Genomic DNA, 15047 nt, shown 5'->3' on the forward strand with positions numbered 1-15047 from the left:
AAGTAGTTACACAGTTAAATGGGAAGTTGTCTTTTTTATGGCTTTTAACTATTTCCATGAAACTATGGTTAACAGGGGCACGCACTTAATTGGGCTAAAATGCACTGGGCCTGATCTGTCCCAATTAACCAGAATCCACTGATATATATCTCCACCAGGTTCCGCTCCTGTACCTAATGCACATACAGCATGGTGCAAAAGCCTTAGGCACATATACAGTATAAAGCTAGGGTGTCTCAGACTTTTCCACAGTCCTGTATTTCCACAGTCAATGGGCAGCAGAGAGCGAGTTTGTAAATCTGGCAGGGGCAAAGGATGTTGAGAATGATGAGGGTGGAGTGCCACAGTAGGGGTGTGGGACAGGTGACACAAAAGGACTGCCAGGGGCAGGGATTGTACTGGTACGAGCACACCTAGCACTGAGACACCAGGGCAAGTCGTTTTGTTCCAAACGGTTGGTTTATTGATCAATACAGAATGTCTCTTTGGTGCTTCCTGCTCCCTCCCCCTCTCCCCAAGCTCAGTCCACAAGAGAGACCCCTATCAAACCCAGGTTTAACATCACTCGCATGTCATGATTTTTTTTTACAGTGCAATACATAAAATTATTACAGAACTGTGCAAGAGTCTCAGGCACCCTACCTATATGTATGTGCCTAAGATTTTTGCACAATACTGTCTATAAATATACATTCATGGCCACTTTATTAGGATGGGCTACGGCAGCAAAAGACCACACTGGGTCTTACCCCTGTACCTGCGGGTATGTGTGTGTGTATGCGCGCACACACACATTATATATACGTAGACACATATATACTGTGTGTGTATACACACACACAAATACTGTATATACAGTATAGTACATATATTTGTCCGTGTATGTGTGTATAGAAATTTCATGTTAGCAAGGAATTCCATTGTATCCTAAACGACCCAAAACGCCGCTGATACTGGAAATTGATACAAAAACGGAATGCTAGAGATACCTATCAAATCAGACAGCCGCTACAGAAGGAGACAAACAATGTTACAATTTGACGTTCTTGCTTTAAGTCTAGTAGTTCCTACGCAAACAGTTGAGCGTGTTCACTGTGAAGCTCAATTTTCGATTTACGCCATCACCGTGGCAAGATTTTGGTTTCTCGGTAACTCTCTTTCAGCTGAGGGAGCTTTGGAATTTCCGGAAGCGGATGAAATAATCCTCGCCACTCATTGAACCCAGGGTTCTTCCTGGGGCGAACCATATTTGGATGCAAAACAGGGCATTTTTGCTCAAACCTGCGATCTGACTCACCGCAAACTATAATTTATCGCAATCACTCCCCTTTAAGAATCAGTCGTGCCTGGCCCTTTGCCATATTTAGATATTGTGAAGTGCGCGTTGATCGCGGGCGCGCGTTTCGCGGGGTAGGAATGATTATTACGTTGGTGGAAATGTTTCTCCTCTTTCTAAACATCCCATACTACAGCGACTAAACGCGGGGAAGTGGAGTTTGAGACATCTGGTTTAAAATCATCTCTTTCGTTCTGAGCTCTCTCCTTTTGTAATCATGTATTTAGTACAACTCACATCACATATATGAAAAATACACCGTGGCGTGGAGCAGCCGAGCAAATCGAGGAAGCCGGGAAAACTTGGAACTCGATTGTACAAGCCGACCCGTAATTGCCCGTGGTCGCACGCCAGACCCAGAACCCGCCCCTTTAAATATCACGCGTCCGGCTTCACCCAAGCCCCGCCCTCACCACGTTGTTCCGTTTCTGTTTTGTCAAACACAATTTTTACTCTCTTCCGCAACCTCTGTCTCCTGATCACCACACCCTCCCTAGTCCGAGTCGCCACCATTTTGTACTTTTCCTGCAAAAACATTGTACCTAGCGTTGTAATCCCCGCGCACAAACCAGCCTCCAACCGCACGTAGACCTGTGGCACCGAGGGAGTAACGCGCCGATCGCAGAAATTACACTTTAAAAAACGCTACAATAAAATCTACAATAAACATCTAGCGAAAGATTTCACTGGAAATCATAAAGGCTCGCAATCTTTCTGTAGTCTCGTTGACCGTGCGGCTTGATTTTAATGGAAACCTCCCCCAGATTAACGCGGATGGGCGTCCATGTGAAAATACTACTGTTAAGCTTTCTCCAGCCCGATTGGTGTGACTGTCAGGGCGGATCAAGTCAGATGCAAATGAGCAGTGCGATCAGCGCTGTGCTGGTTGTTTGCAAAGACTGGTGAATTTCCACCGAACGCTGCAGCTCAATTGGATAAATTATAGCCTCGGGATTGTTATATAGTGTTCGATTGTGGAATTCGACCGTGGATTGTTTCCATGTGGAGTTGCAACCCGATTCTATGAAAAGAGGCGCCAGCAGCCAAGGAGCTTTTGTGTTGAATCGGAATTGTACTGAAACATCGCCCGCCTGGCAGGAAGATCTGGGACGTGGTTTGCATCGGACTGTTAGTGGGCAGTGTTACCGCTTGTTGTGATTGCTGGATTTTGGGGCTGTGTACTGCGCCATCTTGAGACTTTCCCCCCCACCCCCCTCTTTTCCCTCCCTCCCCCCTCCCTCCCTCATCTGGAAGATTCCGGGGGCTTAAAGGATATTTCGTTGTCCTCTTGATTTGGTCTATTGGGCCTGTTTAAGGCAACCAAATTAAAACTTAACGCATTTGCCCCCCCCCCCGTGCTGGTGTCTCACTGCAAGAAAAGAAAAATCGCCCAGTGTTTTTTTTCAAGTGATTGATAGGATCGAGTATGAGTATCGAAACACTGCTGGAAGCTGCGAGGTTTTTGGAAATGCAGGCGCAACAACAGAAAACACGTGGTAAGAGAGCGCGTGGATGTAACATTTCTCTCTCCTCTGACCAATGCGGATGCTTGTCTCTTGCACTGACTCGAGCCCAGACAATCCATCTAGCCTTTCGTGTATTGCACGAGCCTCTTTAAGTGTAGCAGCCTGAATGTTACATTTTATTGTTACAAATGATAATGCTGTTACAATTTGAAATAATGTTTCTGAGACTGCAGAACACATTTAAAAATCATTTTATACGATATGTAGCCGTTGCAGTAAAAACCCTAATCGAGATAAATTACTACTCGATATTATTTAAGGAATCGTTGCATACGACTGGCAAATGTATTTTTACGTGCAAGACCGCATATATTAAAATTGACACGTGGAAATGTTCTGATGTTGGGTAACGCCGATAAACCCAAGTACTACAAAACAGCAATTTGCAATGTGTGTTTGAGGATTTTTTCTCTGAGACAGGGCGGAGACAGGCGTGCAAAAATACTGTAGTCTGTTTGCATAATGACGCATGGTGGTGAGGGGAGGAGGATGTCATTCGGTAGTCTTTTTTTATTGTCGCTGCGATGTTCCTCTGTCGTGATTTTTTTTTGGTTAGGAAGCGGGATGGTGTGTGATTGTTGGCACGACGGAGGGCGCGGAGTTGTAAGATGCACCGTGGTCGGCGGTGCCGCAGCTCCGGAGCCCCGTCTCCACGAGCTTTTGTTAATAATAGTATCAGTGGTGACGTGTCTGACTCCGCCCACTACCACGTGCGCCGGGGCAAGCCTGTCTCTAGTAAATTTCAGGCCAGTTACCCGTTCAGAGCCCAGTCTGACGATTAGTTATTTACATGTGGCGGTAGCATTCGTTCCAACCGCCGATTGATTCTGTTTAAGGACCCTCCCTCCCTCTCCCGGCATTTAAACGCGCTGCCATCTTCTGTAAAATTCCAGCTTTCTGTCATTACAATTACATTTCCCTTCTCCGGGAGGGGAATGATTAGACTGGTCAAATCTCTTTCCAGCTGGATTTTGCGAATGCCACTCCACCCCAAAATAAATAAAATCGGTTACAATCTAATCCCGTAAAAGCCAAATTGGAATTATTAATGAATGCTATAAAATTGTACGTAATTCCTCTTGGAAGGGATGGGTATGCAGTGGTAACGTGCTCCCTGCTTGTCTTTGAAGTCAATTCATGGATTTTTTTCCCTCTTAAACTGAATGCACGGAGGTTCCTGCCTCCTGTAACATCAAAAACTGGGAGTGATTTCTCCCCCTTTTTTTATTCTAAGTAGTCGTCTTCTTATTGACAGCAGTTTTTTCGATTATAGTAGTTTTCCAGATCTGGTGGATGATGACGAAGGGGCCATTGAGCCTAAATTAGGTTCAATATTTTGGTATGTGACACACACACACACACACACACACACACACACACACACACACACACACACACACACACACACACACACACACACACACACACACACACACACACACACACACACACACACCTACACCTACACCTACACCTACACGGTCAGGCAGCATCTACAGAGAGGGATAGAGAGTCAATGTTTCAGGCTGAGATCCTTTATCAGGACTGAAAGGAAGGGAGGAGAAGGGGGGGGAGGAAGGAGTTCAAGCTGGAAGATGATAAGGTGAAAGCAGGTGAGGGGAAAGGTAGGTGGTTAGGAGAGGGAGGGATGAAGCAAAAGTGTTGCCCCCTTCTTCCCCTCCACCCCTCCTCCCCCCAGTTGACTATGCTTGTAGTGTTAACAAGCAGGGGTCAAAAACTGAGTTACTGTAGGGTATAGTACCAGAGCAAAGATCTCGGACTGTGATCTAGAGATCTGGGGCAACCAACTGGCAAATGTTAGTTCAAACCCGATGGGGGGGGGGGGGTAGAAATATCAAATGATTAAACAAATCTGGAATAAAAATATGGTTTTAGTAATAGTTATTGAAGCTATGACAACTGACTGGTTCACTAATTAGTGGAAACTAATTGTCGGTGTCTTTCAGGCATGTTATTGATATCAATGCATTCAATTCTACAGTAATGTGGTTGATTTAGTGGGTTCCTTAAATAGCCGCCAAGTCACTTACCTCTGGCAATTCAGGAGAATCAATTGATGCTGGCCTTAACTGCAACTCCTAAATGTGACAAGTATAAAAGAATTTTCTCTTGTCATTTTTGAAAAGATTAAAGAGATCAACTTTCGTCATCACATGTACATCAAAACATACAAGGGGACGTGCTGTTTGCCTCAGTGACTAGCACAGAAAAGATGTGCGGTAGGGTAGTGGTTGGCACTTAGCTTTACTGTATCAGCGATCTGGGTTCAAATCCTGCCGCTGTCTGTAAGGAGTTTGTACGTTCTCCCCTGCCATTCATCTGGGCGCTCCCGTCTCCTCCCACGTTCCAAAGACGTACCGGTTGATAGGTCGTTGTAAGTTGTCCTGTGATTAGGCTAGGGTTAAATTTGGGGTTGGTGGGTGGCAAGGTTCAAAGGGGAGGGAGGGCCTGTTCCGCGCTGTTTCTCAGTAAATAAATAGACGTGGCGGGGCCAGCGTTCAGCCTTTCCACGCTTCCGGTGCCAACGTAGCATGCTCATAACTTACTCGCACTAGCTCGTACGTCTTTGGACTGTAGGAGGAAACCAGAGCACCCGGAGGAAACCCACATAGTCACAGGGGGAGCTTGCAAACTCCTTACAGACAGTGGCAGGAATTGGACTCTGATTGCCGGTGCTGTAAAATACTGAGCTAACTGCTCAGTGAAAGGTACTGTCCTTAAAGAAGGAAACGTGAAGTGGAATCAGTGTTAACTTGCTCTCTTTACTGGCCATTATCAGTGAGGAGCTCGATTGGAGAAATGGTCAGTCAAAGTTTATTTATTTACTGAGGGATACAGAGTGGAACGGGCCCTTTCAGCCCAATGAGCCACACCGCGCTGTACCCACTTATTTTAACACTCACATAATCCCAGGATAATTTACAATGACCAATTAACCTACTAGCCCCTACGTCTTTGGAATGTGGGAGGGAACAGGAGCACCCGGGGGAATCCCATGTGAGTCATGGGGAGACTATGCATGCTCCTTACAGGTGGCACCGGAATGCCCCAAGATGTTAGCGCACTGTGCTCACTGCTACGCTCCCATGGCGTTACTTTCACATGGCTGAAGATACAGTGAAACACTTAGATTTGCATGCCATCATATGTCAAATGTAAGTAAAATTGAGGTAGTACAAAAGGGAAAACAATAACAGACTGCAGAATAGTGTGTTACAGTTATGGAGAAAATGCGGTACAGGCAGACAAGGCCACAGTAAGGTAGATTGAGAGAATAAGAGTTTGTCTTTTAACAGTAGGGTGGGTGACGGCCTTGACCCTGGTGGTGTACGTTTTCTAGTCTCTTGTATGCTCTGCCTGATGGAAGCGGGTAGGGGAGAGATGGGATGGGTCTTTCATTATCTTGGTTGAGGTAGCAGGAGGTGTAGACAGTCCATGGATGGGAGGGCTGGTTTTCCTGATAGACTGAGCTATGTCCACAACCCCTTGCAATTACTTTGGTCTTGGGTAGAGCAGTTATCCTATCAAGCTGTGTACTGTACCTGGGCAGAATGTTTTCAGTGGCACCATCTGAAAAATGGTGAGGGTCAATGGGGACGTACTGAATTTTCTTAGTTTTCTAAAGAAGTAAAGGCGTTCATGTGCTTTCTTGGCCGTAGGATCTGTGTGGTTGCAACAGGGTACAGGTATCTGTGTGCTTTCTTGGCCATAGCGTCTATGTGGTTGTGCCAGGACTAGCTGTTGGTGATACTTACACCCCGACACTCTTTGTACCATCAGTATATACAGAAGTGCTCTGCTTCCTTAAGTTAGTAATGATCATGTCTTCAATTTTGCTGACTGTGAGGGGAGGGCTGCTGCTTTGCTACCATGCCACTCTGCTTTCTACCTCCTCCCTATACTCCGTCTCAACATCGTTTGAGATCCAGCTCGCTACGGTGGTGTCATTGCAAACTTGTACGTGGAGTTAGAGCACAATCTGGCCACATTTTGTGAGAGCATGGGGCAAAGAGTAAGAGGCCGAGGGTGCACCAGTGAAATGTGTGGTTTTGCAGATGCGTTTGGGGTCAGTCTGCAGGTGCCGCCACGTTTCTGGTGCCAACAAAGCATGCCCGCAACTCACTACTCCTAACCCTAATCCGTGCATGTTTGGAGTGTGGGAGGGAACCGGAACACCCAGCGAAAACACACGCCGTCACAGGGAGAATGTACAAACTCCTTACAGACAGCGGTGGGAATTGAACCCTGATTTGAAGCTGACACTTTAAAGCACTGGGCTAACTGTTACTCTACTGTCCTGTCCTGGCTGGGGTCTGCTGGTCAAGAAGTTGAGGGTCCTGCTGCGAAGTAAAGTGTTGAGCCTTCTGTCGAGGAGTTAGGGGGTGGAGAGTGATGATTGTTTTGCATAAACATTTCAACCATGATAAACATCTATCTGACAAAGAATACTTCAGCTCCAAAGAGTGAAAGAAGAAATAAGTTTCGAAAACAGCTACTTCCCCCAAGCTGTCAGGCTGATCAACACCTTCACCCATTAGCCTGACCCACAGGCTTTCCACCACCACCACGTACACATCACCGAGTAGCATTTACATTCAGTCTATAGATACTTGTTCATTGCCTTTTGTAGGATTACTTTCAGATTTTTAAAATTATAGTCTTTACACTTATTGTGTTTTATGTACTGCATTGGATCTGGAGTAACAATCGTGTGCTGAAGAATGACAATCAACAATCTTGAACCTTGCAGAGCATTCTTGCCATGTAATAGAGGATATGAAACACAGCCTACTTGCTGCCTGACTGGATGTTACTTTGACACAAGCCAGGGCCTGGTCAACCCCGGCTGGGTCGCCTGGGTGAGAGGTCCCTGATGTTGAGAGACCCAAACACACCCGATGACCCCAGGCTACATCACTGGCGATGTGCCCCGGTGCACCTTGGGGTGTATCTCAACATCATAACCAAAACAATGCTGACTGTCGACTTATATGAAATATTGTCGACTTGCAAGAGATTAATGGCACGTTGTGGGAGACTGGCTGTGGTGTTTTTTTACAGTGCTAACTCTGATGTACTGGTTGCTTGTGTAGAGTTGTACAGTATTGGAAACAGGCCATTCGGCCCCACCCATTCATGTTAACTGTGTTGTCCAGTGAGCTAGTCCCATTTGCACGTGTTTGACCTGTGGTACTCTAAACCTCTCCCATCCATGCACTTACTTAGATGGCTCATAACTGTCACCTAAATACCCGTCTCAACCACTATTTCTGGCTGCTCATTCCAAATTCGCATCTCCCTTTGCTGCCTCTGTTTCCATTTTAAATCACTTTCCTTTGATCTTAAACCTACGTCCTCTTGTTTCTGTCACTCACTGGGGCTGAAGATCACTATGTGCTCTCACCCTGTCTATACCCCTCATGACCTTATATACCTCTAGTGGGTCACGCCTCAATCCCCTACGTGACAGGCAATAAAGACCGGGTCCACACAACCTCTCCTTATAAACCAAGCCCCCAAGTCCAAGGCAAATCTTGTCTGCATTCTTTCTGGTCTAATGGAATGTTTCCTATATTCAGGTGACCAAAGCCTTACATGAAAAGGAATTGTGCTGGAAATATTTGTTAGATTATGGGGGTTATGACCCAAGAAAAAAAAATGGCTGGAGTTGCTTAGCACTTTAGTGTAAGGGTGTTTATTAGGTGTCTCAAAATCAATTTCACAAAAATTAGTGAAAATACTGCAAAGAAAACTGCCAATATTTGCAAAAAAGGCACCTACCAGAAAACACAATGATAGCTCTGTACTATTTTGTTCAGTGTGAACTCTGGCAGTGCTGATCTCTCACTCCTCCCGAGGGCATAGAGCCCTGTTTCATTAGGCACAGGACATACAATTTTTAATACCCGCAAAGTTAACTTAAAAATACACACAAATTAGAACATGGTGCACCCCAGGATGTAGATAAAATCATATTACAAAATAAATGGAAGAATCTACCTAAATACACAGTATACAAACAATATACAGTCGGCCCTCCTTATCCGCGAGGGATTGGTTCCAGGATCCCTCACGGATACCAAAAAAGTGCTGGAAGAGCACTTCCGGGTTTTCTCGATTCGCGGTTGGTTGAATTTGTGGATGCGGAATTCGCGGATAAGGAGGGCCGACTGTACACACATCTCCATTGCTGAAGAAATGGAATATTCTGTGTGTGGTGGGAAAGACACCAGAAAGCCAATCCGATCGCATTGGCTCAGTTTAGGACCCATATCTGGGGAAGACATTGAATTGTGTGCAATCAGTGCAGTGATGTGTGTCTGTGTCCCACAACCTGAGGACCTGAAGGATGTTGCTGCTGACCGTCCATTAAACTTGGCCACGGCTGTGTAGGGAAAGGGTTCATACTCTGCAGCTGGAAAGAACAACCAGAAGAGAGCCAGGAGAAATGCACCCATGGTTACAGTCACTACCACATATACATGTCCCATCTGCGATAGAACTCGTGGGTCCAGGATAGGACTGTATAGTCATCAAAGATCTCACCGTTAAAGGAGTGGACATTGTCATCGGATTCCAGTGGACATCTGAAGAAGAAGTAAAGAATGCGTTTACTGCAAGTTTTCCATCATAATATTCAAGGCCCAATAGCAAAGAGAGGGAAGCGACAAGTTCAAGGTGATGTATTTTCGAAGGTCAACAAACGTAAAATAAAGGTAGGGCAACAGAGCAACAGGCACAATAATGCATATTGCTAACACTGAAAGTAAAATGGCACTTTTGAAGCAAAGGTGTGATATACATCCAGTGGCTACTCTCTTAGGTAGACCTGTACTCATTGCTCATTAATGCAATCGGCCAAGAGTTTATTGAGAATGGTGTGTGAATGGTTTACTCCCTACATAAATCTGTCAAAGGTTCTTTTAATTAATTTCTTTTGTTTGCTTTGCAAGGTGTAAAGTATTCCTTAAATCTCCTTTGGTCAAGATACAGATTTCTTAGAGTGAGATGCTGTCTGGTTAGAATGAGAATAGGTGGAGGCTATTGGAACCTTGAATTTGCTCTTTCATCCATTAGATCAAGGTAGACCATGGATTCCATCTACCTCCCCCGAAACCGGAGATTTTCAGAAATGCTTTCCAGGGCGGATATTTTTGAAAAATTTATTGCTGCTTGAGCAGATCAGTGTGGACGGGGTAACCGGAGAAATCTGAAAACGCTGACAGATGGCAGCGCGCTATTTCATTGTTTTCTTGAACGCAACCTAACAATTTCAGAACAGACGGCAACGAGACTGAAGCCAGAAGAGTTAGAAATGTACTCACCAAATACTTTGACCCATAACTTACTGAATAAATAAGTATACTGTACTCACTTTGCCCTGTTTTCTGTCCTTGCTCGTATGAAGGTGGCTTACCTATTTATGCAAGTACTTCTTTAACAGTAGATGTGTAACAGCCGAATGTAACATTGTATGGAAATACAAGATAATACAGATGCAGACATGTTTTACACATTTAACAAGGTGCTTTATTAATACAACAGAGTTAGTCATTTTTTCAATGTTCGTCTTCAGCCGGGTCAATCACTCTGTGAACTCCCTGTCGGGTGCCGCCGTACACTCCAGTATTTGTTTTTTTCAGTTTTACGTTCTGCACTAGAGCCAACAGCCGTTTTAAGTTTTTCTAGTCTGTAACTACACAAACACGCACTTTTACGGCGAGATTCGACACCAAACATGTCGCTTGTTTTCGGTAGATGTATCCTGCGCATGCGCAGCAGGAGGAGATTCGCTGAAATCTCCGTTTCAGTGTGGATAGAAATATTTTCAAAAACGCATAGTGTGGACGCCTATAGTTTTTACGCGAAACCGACGTTTTCAAAATTATCCAGTCTAGTGTGGATGTAGCCTAATCGTGCTCCTGTTTTGGAGGGAAGAGTGTGGGGGTGGGGGGCACACTCTATTGAGAGGAAAAAGACTCCATCCTGTCAATAGCTCACAGAAATTTGCAACTCATCACTTTGGCTGGTGTGAAACACACTGTTTTGATTCACATCCTCTGAGAACGAGAGCTGACTATCTCCACATTCTCCCTCTCCCCCTCACCGCCCCTCCCCCCCACTGCCCGTCTCCCTCACCACCCTTCTCCCCCTCAATAGACCCCTCCCCTCTCCCACTCACTGTCTCTCTCTCTCTCTCTCTCTCTCTCTCTCTCTCTCTCTCTCTCTCTCTCTCTCTCTCACACTTGTTTGAAAATTAGAAATTACCTGAGTGAAGGAGCAAACTGGTGGCAGAGGAAATAAATGAGTTTTTTGTCATCAGAACACCATGTTGCAGTTTTCTGTCTCCTCATTGAACGATCTGATATGACTCATTGACAAGTTGCGATTGTACACATCTCCTTTGATGTAGGAAAGTGTAATCGGCAGGGGCAAGTGGAAAATAGAGGTTGTGCCCTAGGCACTGTTAGAAGGAATAATCAAAAACAATTGAGTAAAGGATTTGAGTCTTGAAGGAATGAGTTTATGAACTGGTTGGGTTTTTGGTCAGGAGTTCCAAGCCACGGGCCGTTGTTGGTTAAAGGCTTAGCAGCCAGAGGTGAGAGCTTCTTGACAGCCAGTGGAACAGATGAGTATGCAGAGATGATAGCAATGGACAAAACTATAAAGGTAAATCCGTTACAGATTTAATATAGGACATGAGAAATCCAAATTCAGTATTCCTTTCTCAGATTTAGGCCCAGATTTGTGACCACTTGTTATCTGTGACATGTACGTTGCAACATGCAGTGAAATGCTTTATTTGTGTCAATGAAAACGCAATCTGCCGATTGTGCTAAGGGCAGCTGGCAAGTGTCGCCACATTTCTGACATACCCGCAGCTCACTAACCCTCATCCGTACATCTTTGGAATGTGCGAGGAAACTGGGGAACCCGCGTGGTCACAGGGAGAAGGTACAAACTAAAAGCGACAGGAATTGAACCCCAATTGGTGATCACTGCTATATGTTTTAAAAAAAAGTTTAAAAAATTTTTATTCTTTCATACAAGTGGTTACGGCAATACTTTCACCAATTGGGGTTGAAAATCTGAGCACTCCGAGTTAAATGAAGAAATGTCATGGTTTAACTAGGAGCACTAACACTTTTCCTATGATGTCAGTTTTTAAAAAAAATTTTTCTATACAGTATTCAAAACTAAAAGAAGTTGAATGTGGGAGGTAGAAATTTATTCTTTATGCTAATAACTTGGTTTGGGTTTCTTGTTGAATCCTGTTGTTATCTGTTGAGCCATTTGGTTTATTTGCAGAGCAGTGGAAACATTATTTTGCATCTTGAGCTGCGAGTGACCTTTAGCCATGCTTTACTCACAAGTTGATGTATGGGTGATAATGCTCTGGTTTACAGCCAAGTGGGGATATTTTATGGCGTTTTATTTGCTCTGTGAAAGAGAGGCAACCAAGTCAGCACTGTGACATGTTGCCACCACAGTCAGCAGTTGCTTCATCCATTCTATCTTAGTCCAGTCGGGAAACACAATGTCTGTAAAAGTCCAGGTCAAAGTAAGTACATTATCAATCTACATATAGATTGAGAGGCCACTTTGTTAGGTACAGGAGTGGAACTTGGTGTGGTCTTCTTTTGTTGTAGCCCATCCGCTTCAAGGTACGACGTGTTGTGTATTCAGAGATGCTCTTCTGCACCCCACTGTTGTAACGTGTGGTTATTTGAGTTACTGTCACCTTCCTGTCAGCTTAACAGTTTGGCCGTTCTCCTCTGACCTCTCTCATTAACGAGACATTTTCACCCACAGAACTGCCACTCACTGGATGTTTTTTGTTTCTCGCGCCATTCCCTGGAACCACGAGAGACTGTTGTGTGTGAAAGTTCCATGCAGAGGGATCCCCGCTCTCCACTGTCGTCTGGTGATGGGAAGTGGGATTGGGAATGTCCCCAGGCTCAGCCATGAGGTCACGCACTGTCGACTGTCTTGTCGCTGTCTGCGACGTTTATTCAGCGGCGGTCTGAAGTGTGCACAGGGGAACAGTTCACCACAGGTCATCGCTCCCTAAAAGGGAATTAAGCTCATAGATGACAGTGAATGAATGAATCACTTGTATTACACCGAGCTTCAAAAACACATCCCCAATCTCTACATCCAGCTCTCTTGTTGGGGAGTTTCTCATGCAGGTAGCTGGGGAAGAGATGGCAGCTGATACAAAGAGTCTTAATTTCACAGGGGTGAGGAAGGGGAAATTAGCCGTGGCTGCTGATCTTTCTTGCTGGCCATTAAGCATCAATGACCTGGAATGTTAGCTCTTTTACCTCTTCCCACTGATGTGCCCTGACGAGCTGAGTATTTCTAGTATTTTCTATTTTTATTTTGGGCTTCCAGCATGCGTAGCTCTTCGCAGTTGCCTGCCAGGAATCCAAAAATCAGCTACGATATAAACTGATCTGAAAGCCAATGTTTACTGAAGTGGTAATTAGACAGCCACCTCTGCTTTGGAGAGATCTCAAGCTAGGAGCCAGAGCTGTCCTAACTGATGCATTATGATAAAGCGATATACAAAAATGAACACTCCCACCTCATTCCTGCCATTGATTTTTTCCCCCAGCACCGTGGCTGGTCTGTGATCCTGATCCACTTTCACTTGCTGGTACATTTTCATCCAGTGACAGGCATGTTACAAGCTCCTCATATTTAATTGTAAGGTAGGTCTGGCACTGCATGACGTGGCCAATGGTCACGTCATGATTAAAGGATTGCCTCTTCAACCTTGCACATGGTTTTAACTGGCTCATAACCCATTGAAGACTAACCCAGCTGAGAGATGCAAATGGAGGTGAACACTGTGCCAGTCTCCTAATTCCTGATGAAGGGTTTCAGCCCGAAGTGTCGACTGTTTATTCCTCTTCGTGTATGCTGCCTGACCTGCTGAGTTCCTCCAGCATTTTGTGTGCATTGCTCTGGGTTTCCAGCGTCTGCAGAATCTGTGTTTGTGCTGTGCCAACCTTTCCAACATAGATGGAGGCAGTCAGAAGAAAAGTAATTCAAATCTGGTGCAAAAGTAGAGAGAGAAAAAACCGAAAATGCACTGGGCAAGGAGAGGAATAAACGGTACAAAATGTACTTTTTGTACTTGTTTTGACTGAGCTGTCTTGCATTTTATTTTCAGCAATATGTTGCTTGTGGCTTATGGAGGGGAAGCAGGTGCTGTTAAAGTTCAGAGGACCTCTGCCCATCTGATAACCAGTGAAGAAAAGCTGCAGATACGGAAAGGAATTTGGAAAGTTCAGTTTTTGCAGTGCAGGAGCTTTCCTGGGATTGAGTTTCAGGTGGAGGGGAGAGGGAGCTTTACTCGTCATTTAGCCTGTGGACAGGAGGGGACTGAAACCAATACTGCACAGTAGAAGTGTGATTGAGATTCCCCTTCTCATTTGAGGTACCCCTCATTCACAGAAATAGAAGAATCATAGTCTGAATGAATACTATCATGTTCTTGTTTCCGCTGTCTGAACAGACGTGAAAGTTCAAAGTAAATTTATTATCAGAGTATGTGTATGTTGCCACACACTGCCCTGAGATTCATTTTCTTGCAGGCATTCACTGTAGATGCAAAGAAACTATGAAACTATGAACAGTGAAAAACTATGCACAGATGACCACTGTGAAATACAAAAAAAGCAAACAATAGTACTAAATAAATAATAATGTTGCGATCATGAGTTTTAGAGTCCTTGAAGGTAGGTTGTGGAACCAGTTCAGAGTTGAGGTGGGTGAAATTACCCATGCTGGTTCAGGAGCTTGATGGATGTAAGGTGATAACTTTCTGAACCTGGTGGAATAGTTACATGGATACTGAAGTATGCAACTATTTGTAGGCTGAGTAATTTTGTTTTTCTGTTTCTGAGCATTTCACCTTCTTTGGTGGTGGTGGGGGGAGTGGGGTCTTTGCACCATGTCCTAAATGTACGATGAATACACTGTGGAAGGTCAGAAGTATTTCAAAACAAAAGGACAGGCATTTGAGGTGAGACGGGGAAAGTTTGAAGTGAATGTGTGTGGTATTTTTGTTTCAACACGGAGAGTGGTAGGTGTCTGTAGTGGTGGAAACACAAGTGACACAGCAGTGTGGTGGCTAGCGTGACGCTTCACACTGC

General features: G+C 44.8%; 1 protein-coding gene across 1 annotated transcript in view; it reads left to right on the forward strand.

Moving 5' to 3' along the window:
* The first annotated feature begins 704 nt into the window (after window positions 1–704).
* The window catches only part of mnta (MAX network transcriptional repressor a), a 175959-nt gene continuing 161616 nt past the window's right edge, over window positions 705–15047 (forward strand). Inside the window, exon 1 of the mRNA XM_059973463.1 lies at window positions 705–2832. Within this exon, the coding sequence (XP_059829446.1) occupies window positions 2763–2832 (70 nt within the window). The 5' untranslated portion in view covers window positions 705–2762. The remainder of the gene's footprint in view (window positions 2833–15047) is intronic.

Source organism: Hypanus sabinus, chromosome 6, assembly GCF_030144855.1.
Source record: "Hypanus sabinus isolate sHypSab1 chromosome 6, sHypSab1.hap1, whole genome shotgun sequence".
NCBI classification, from domain to species: domain Eukaryota; kingdom Metazoa; phylum Chordata; class Chondrichthyes; order Myliobatiformes; family Dasyatidae; genus Hypanus; species Hypanus sabinus.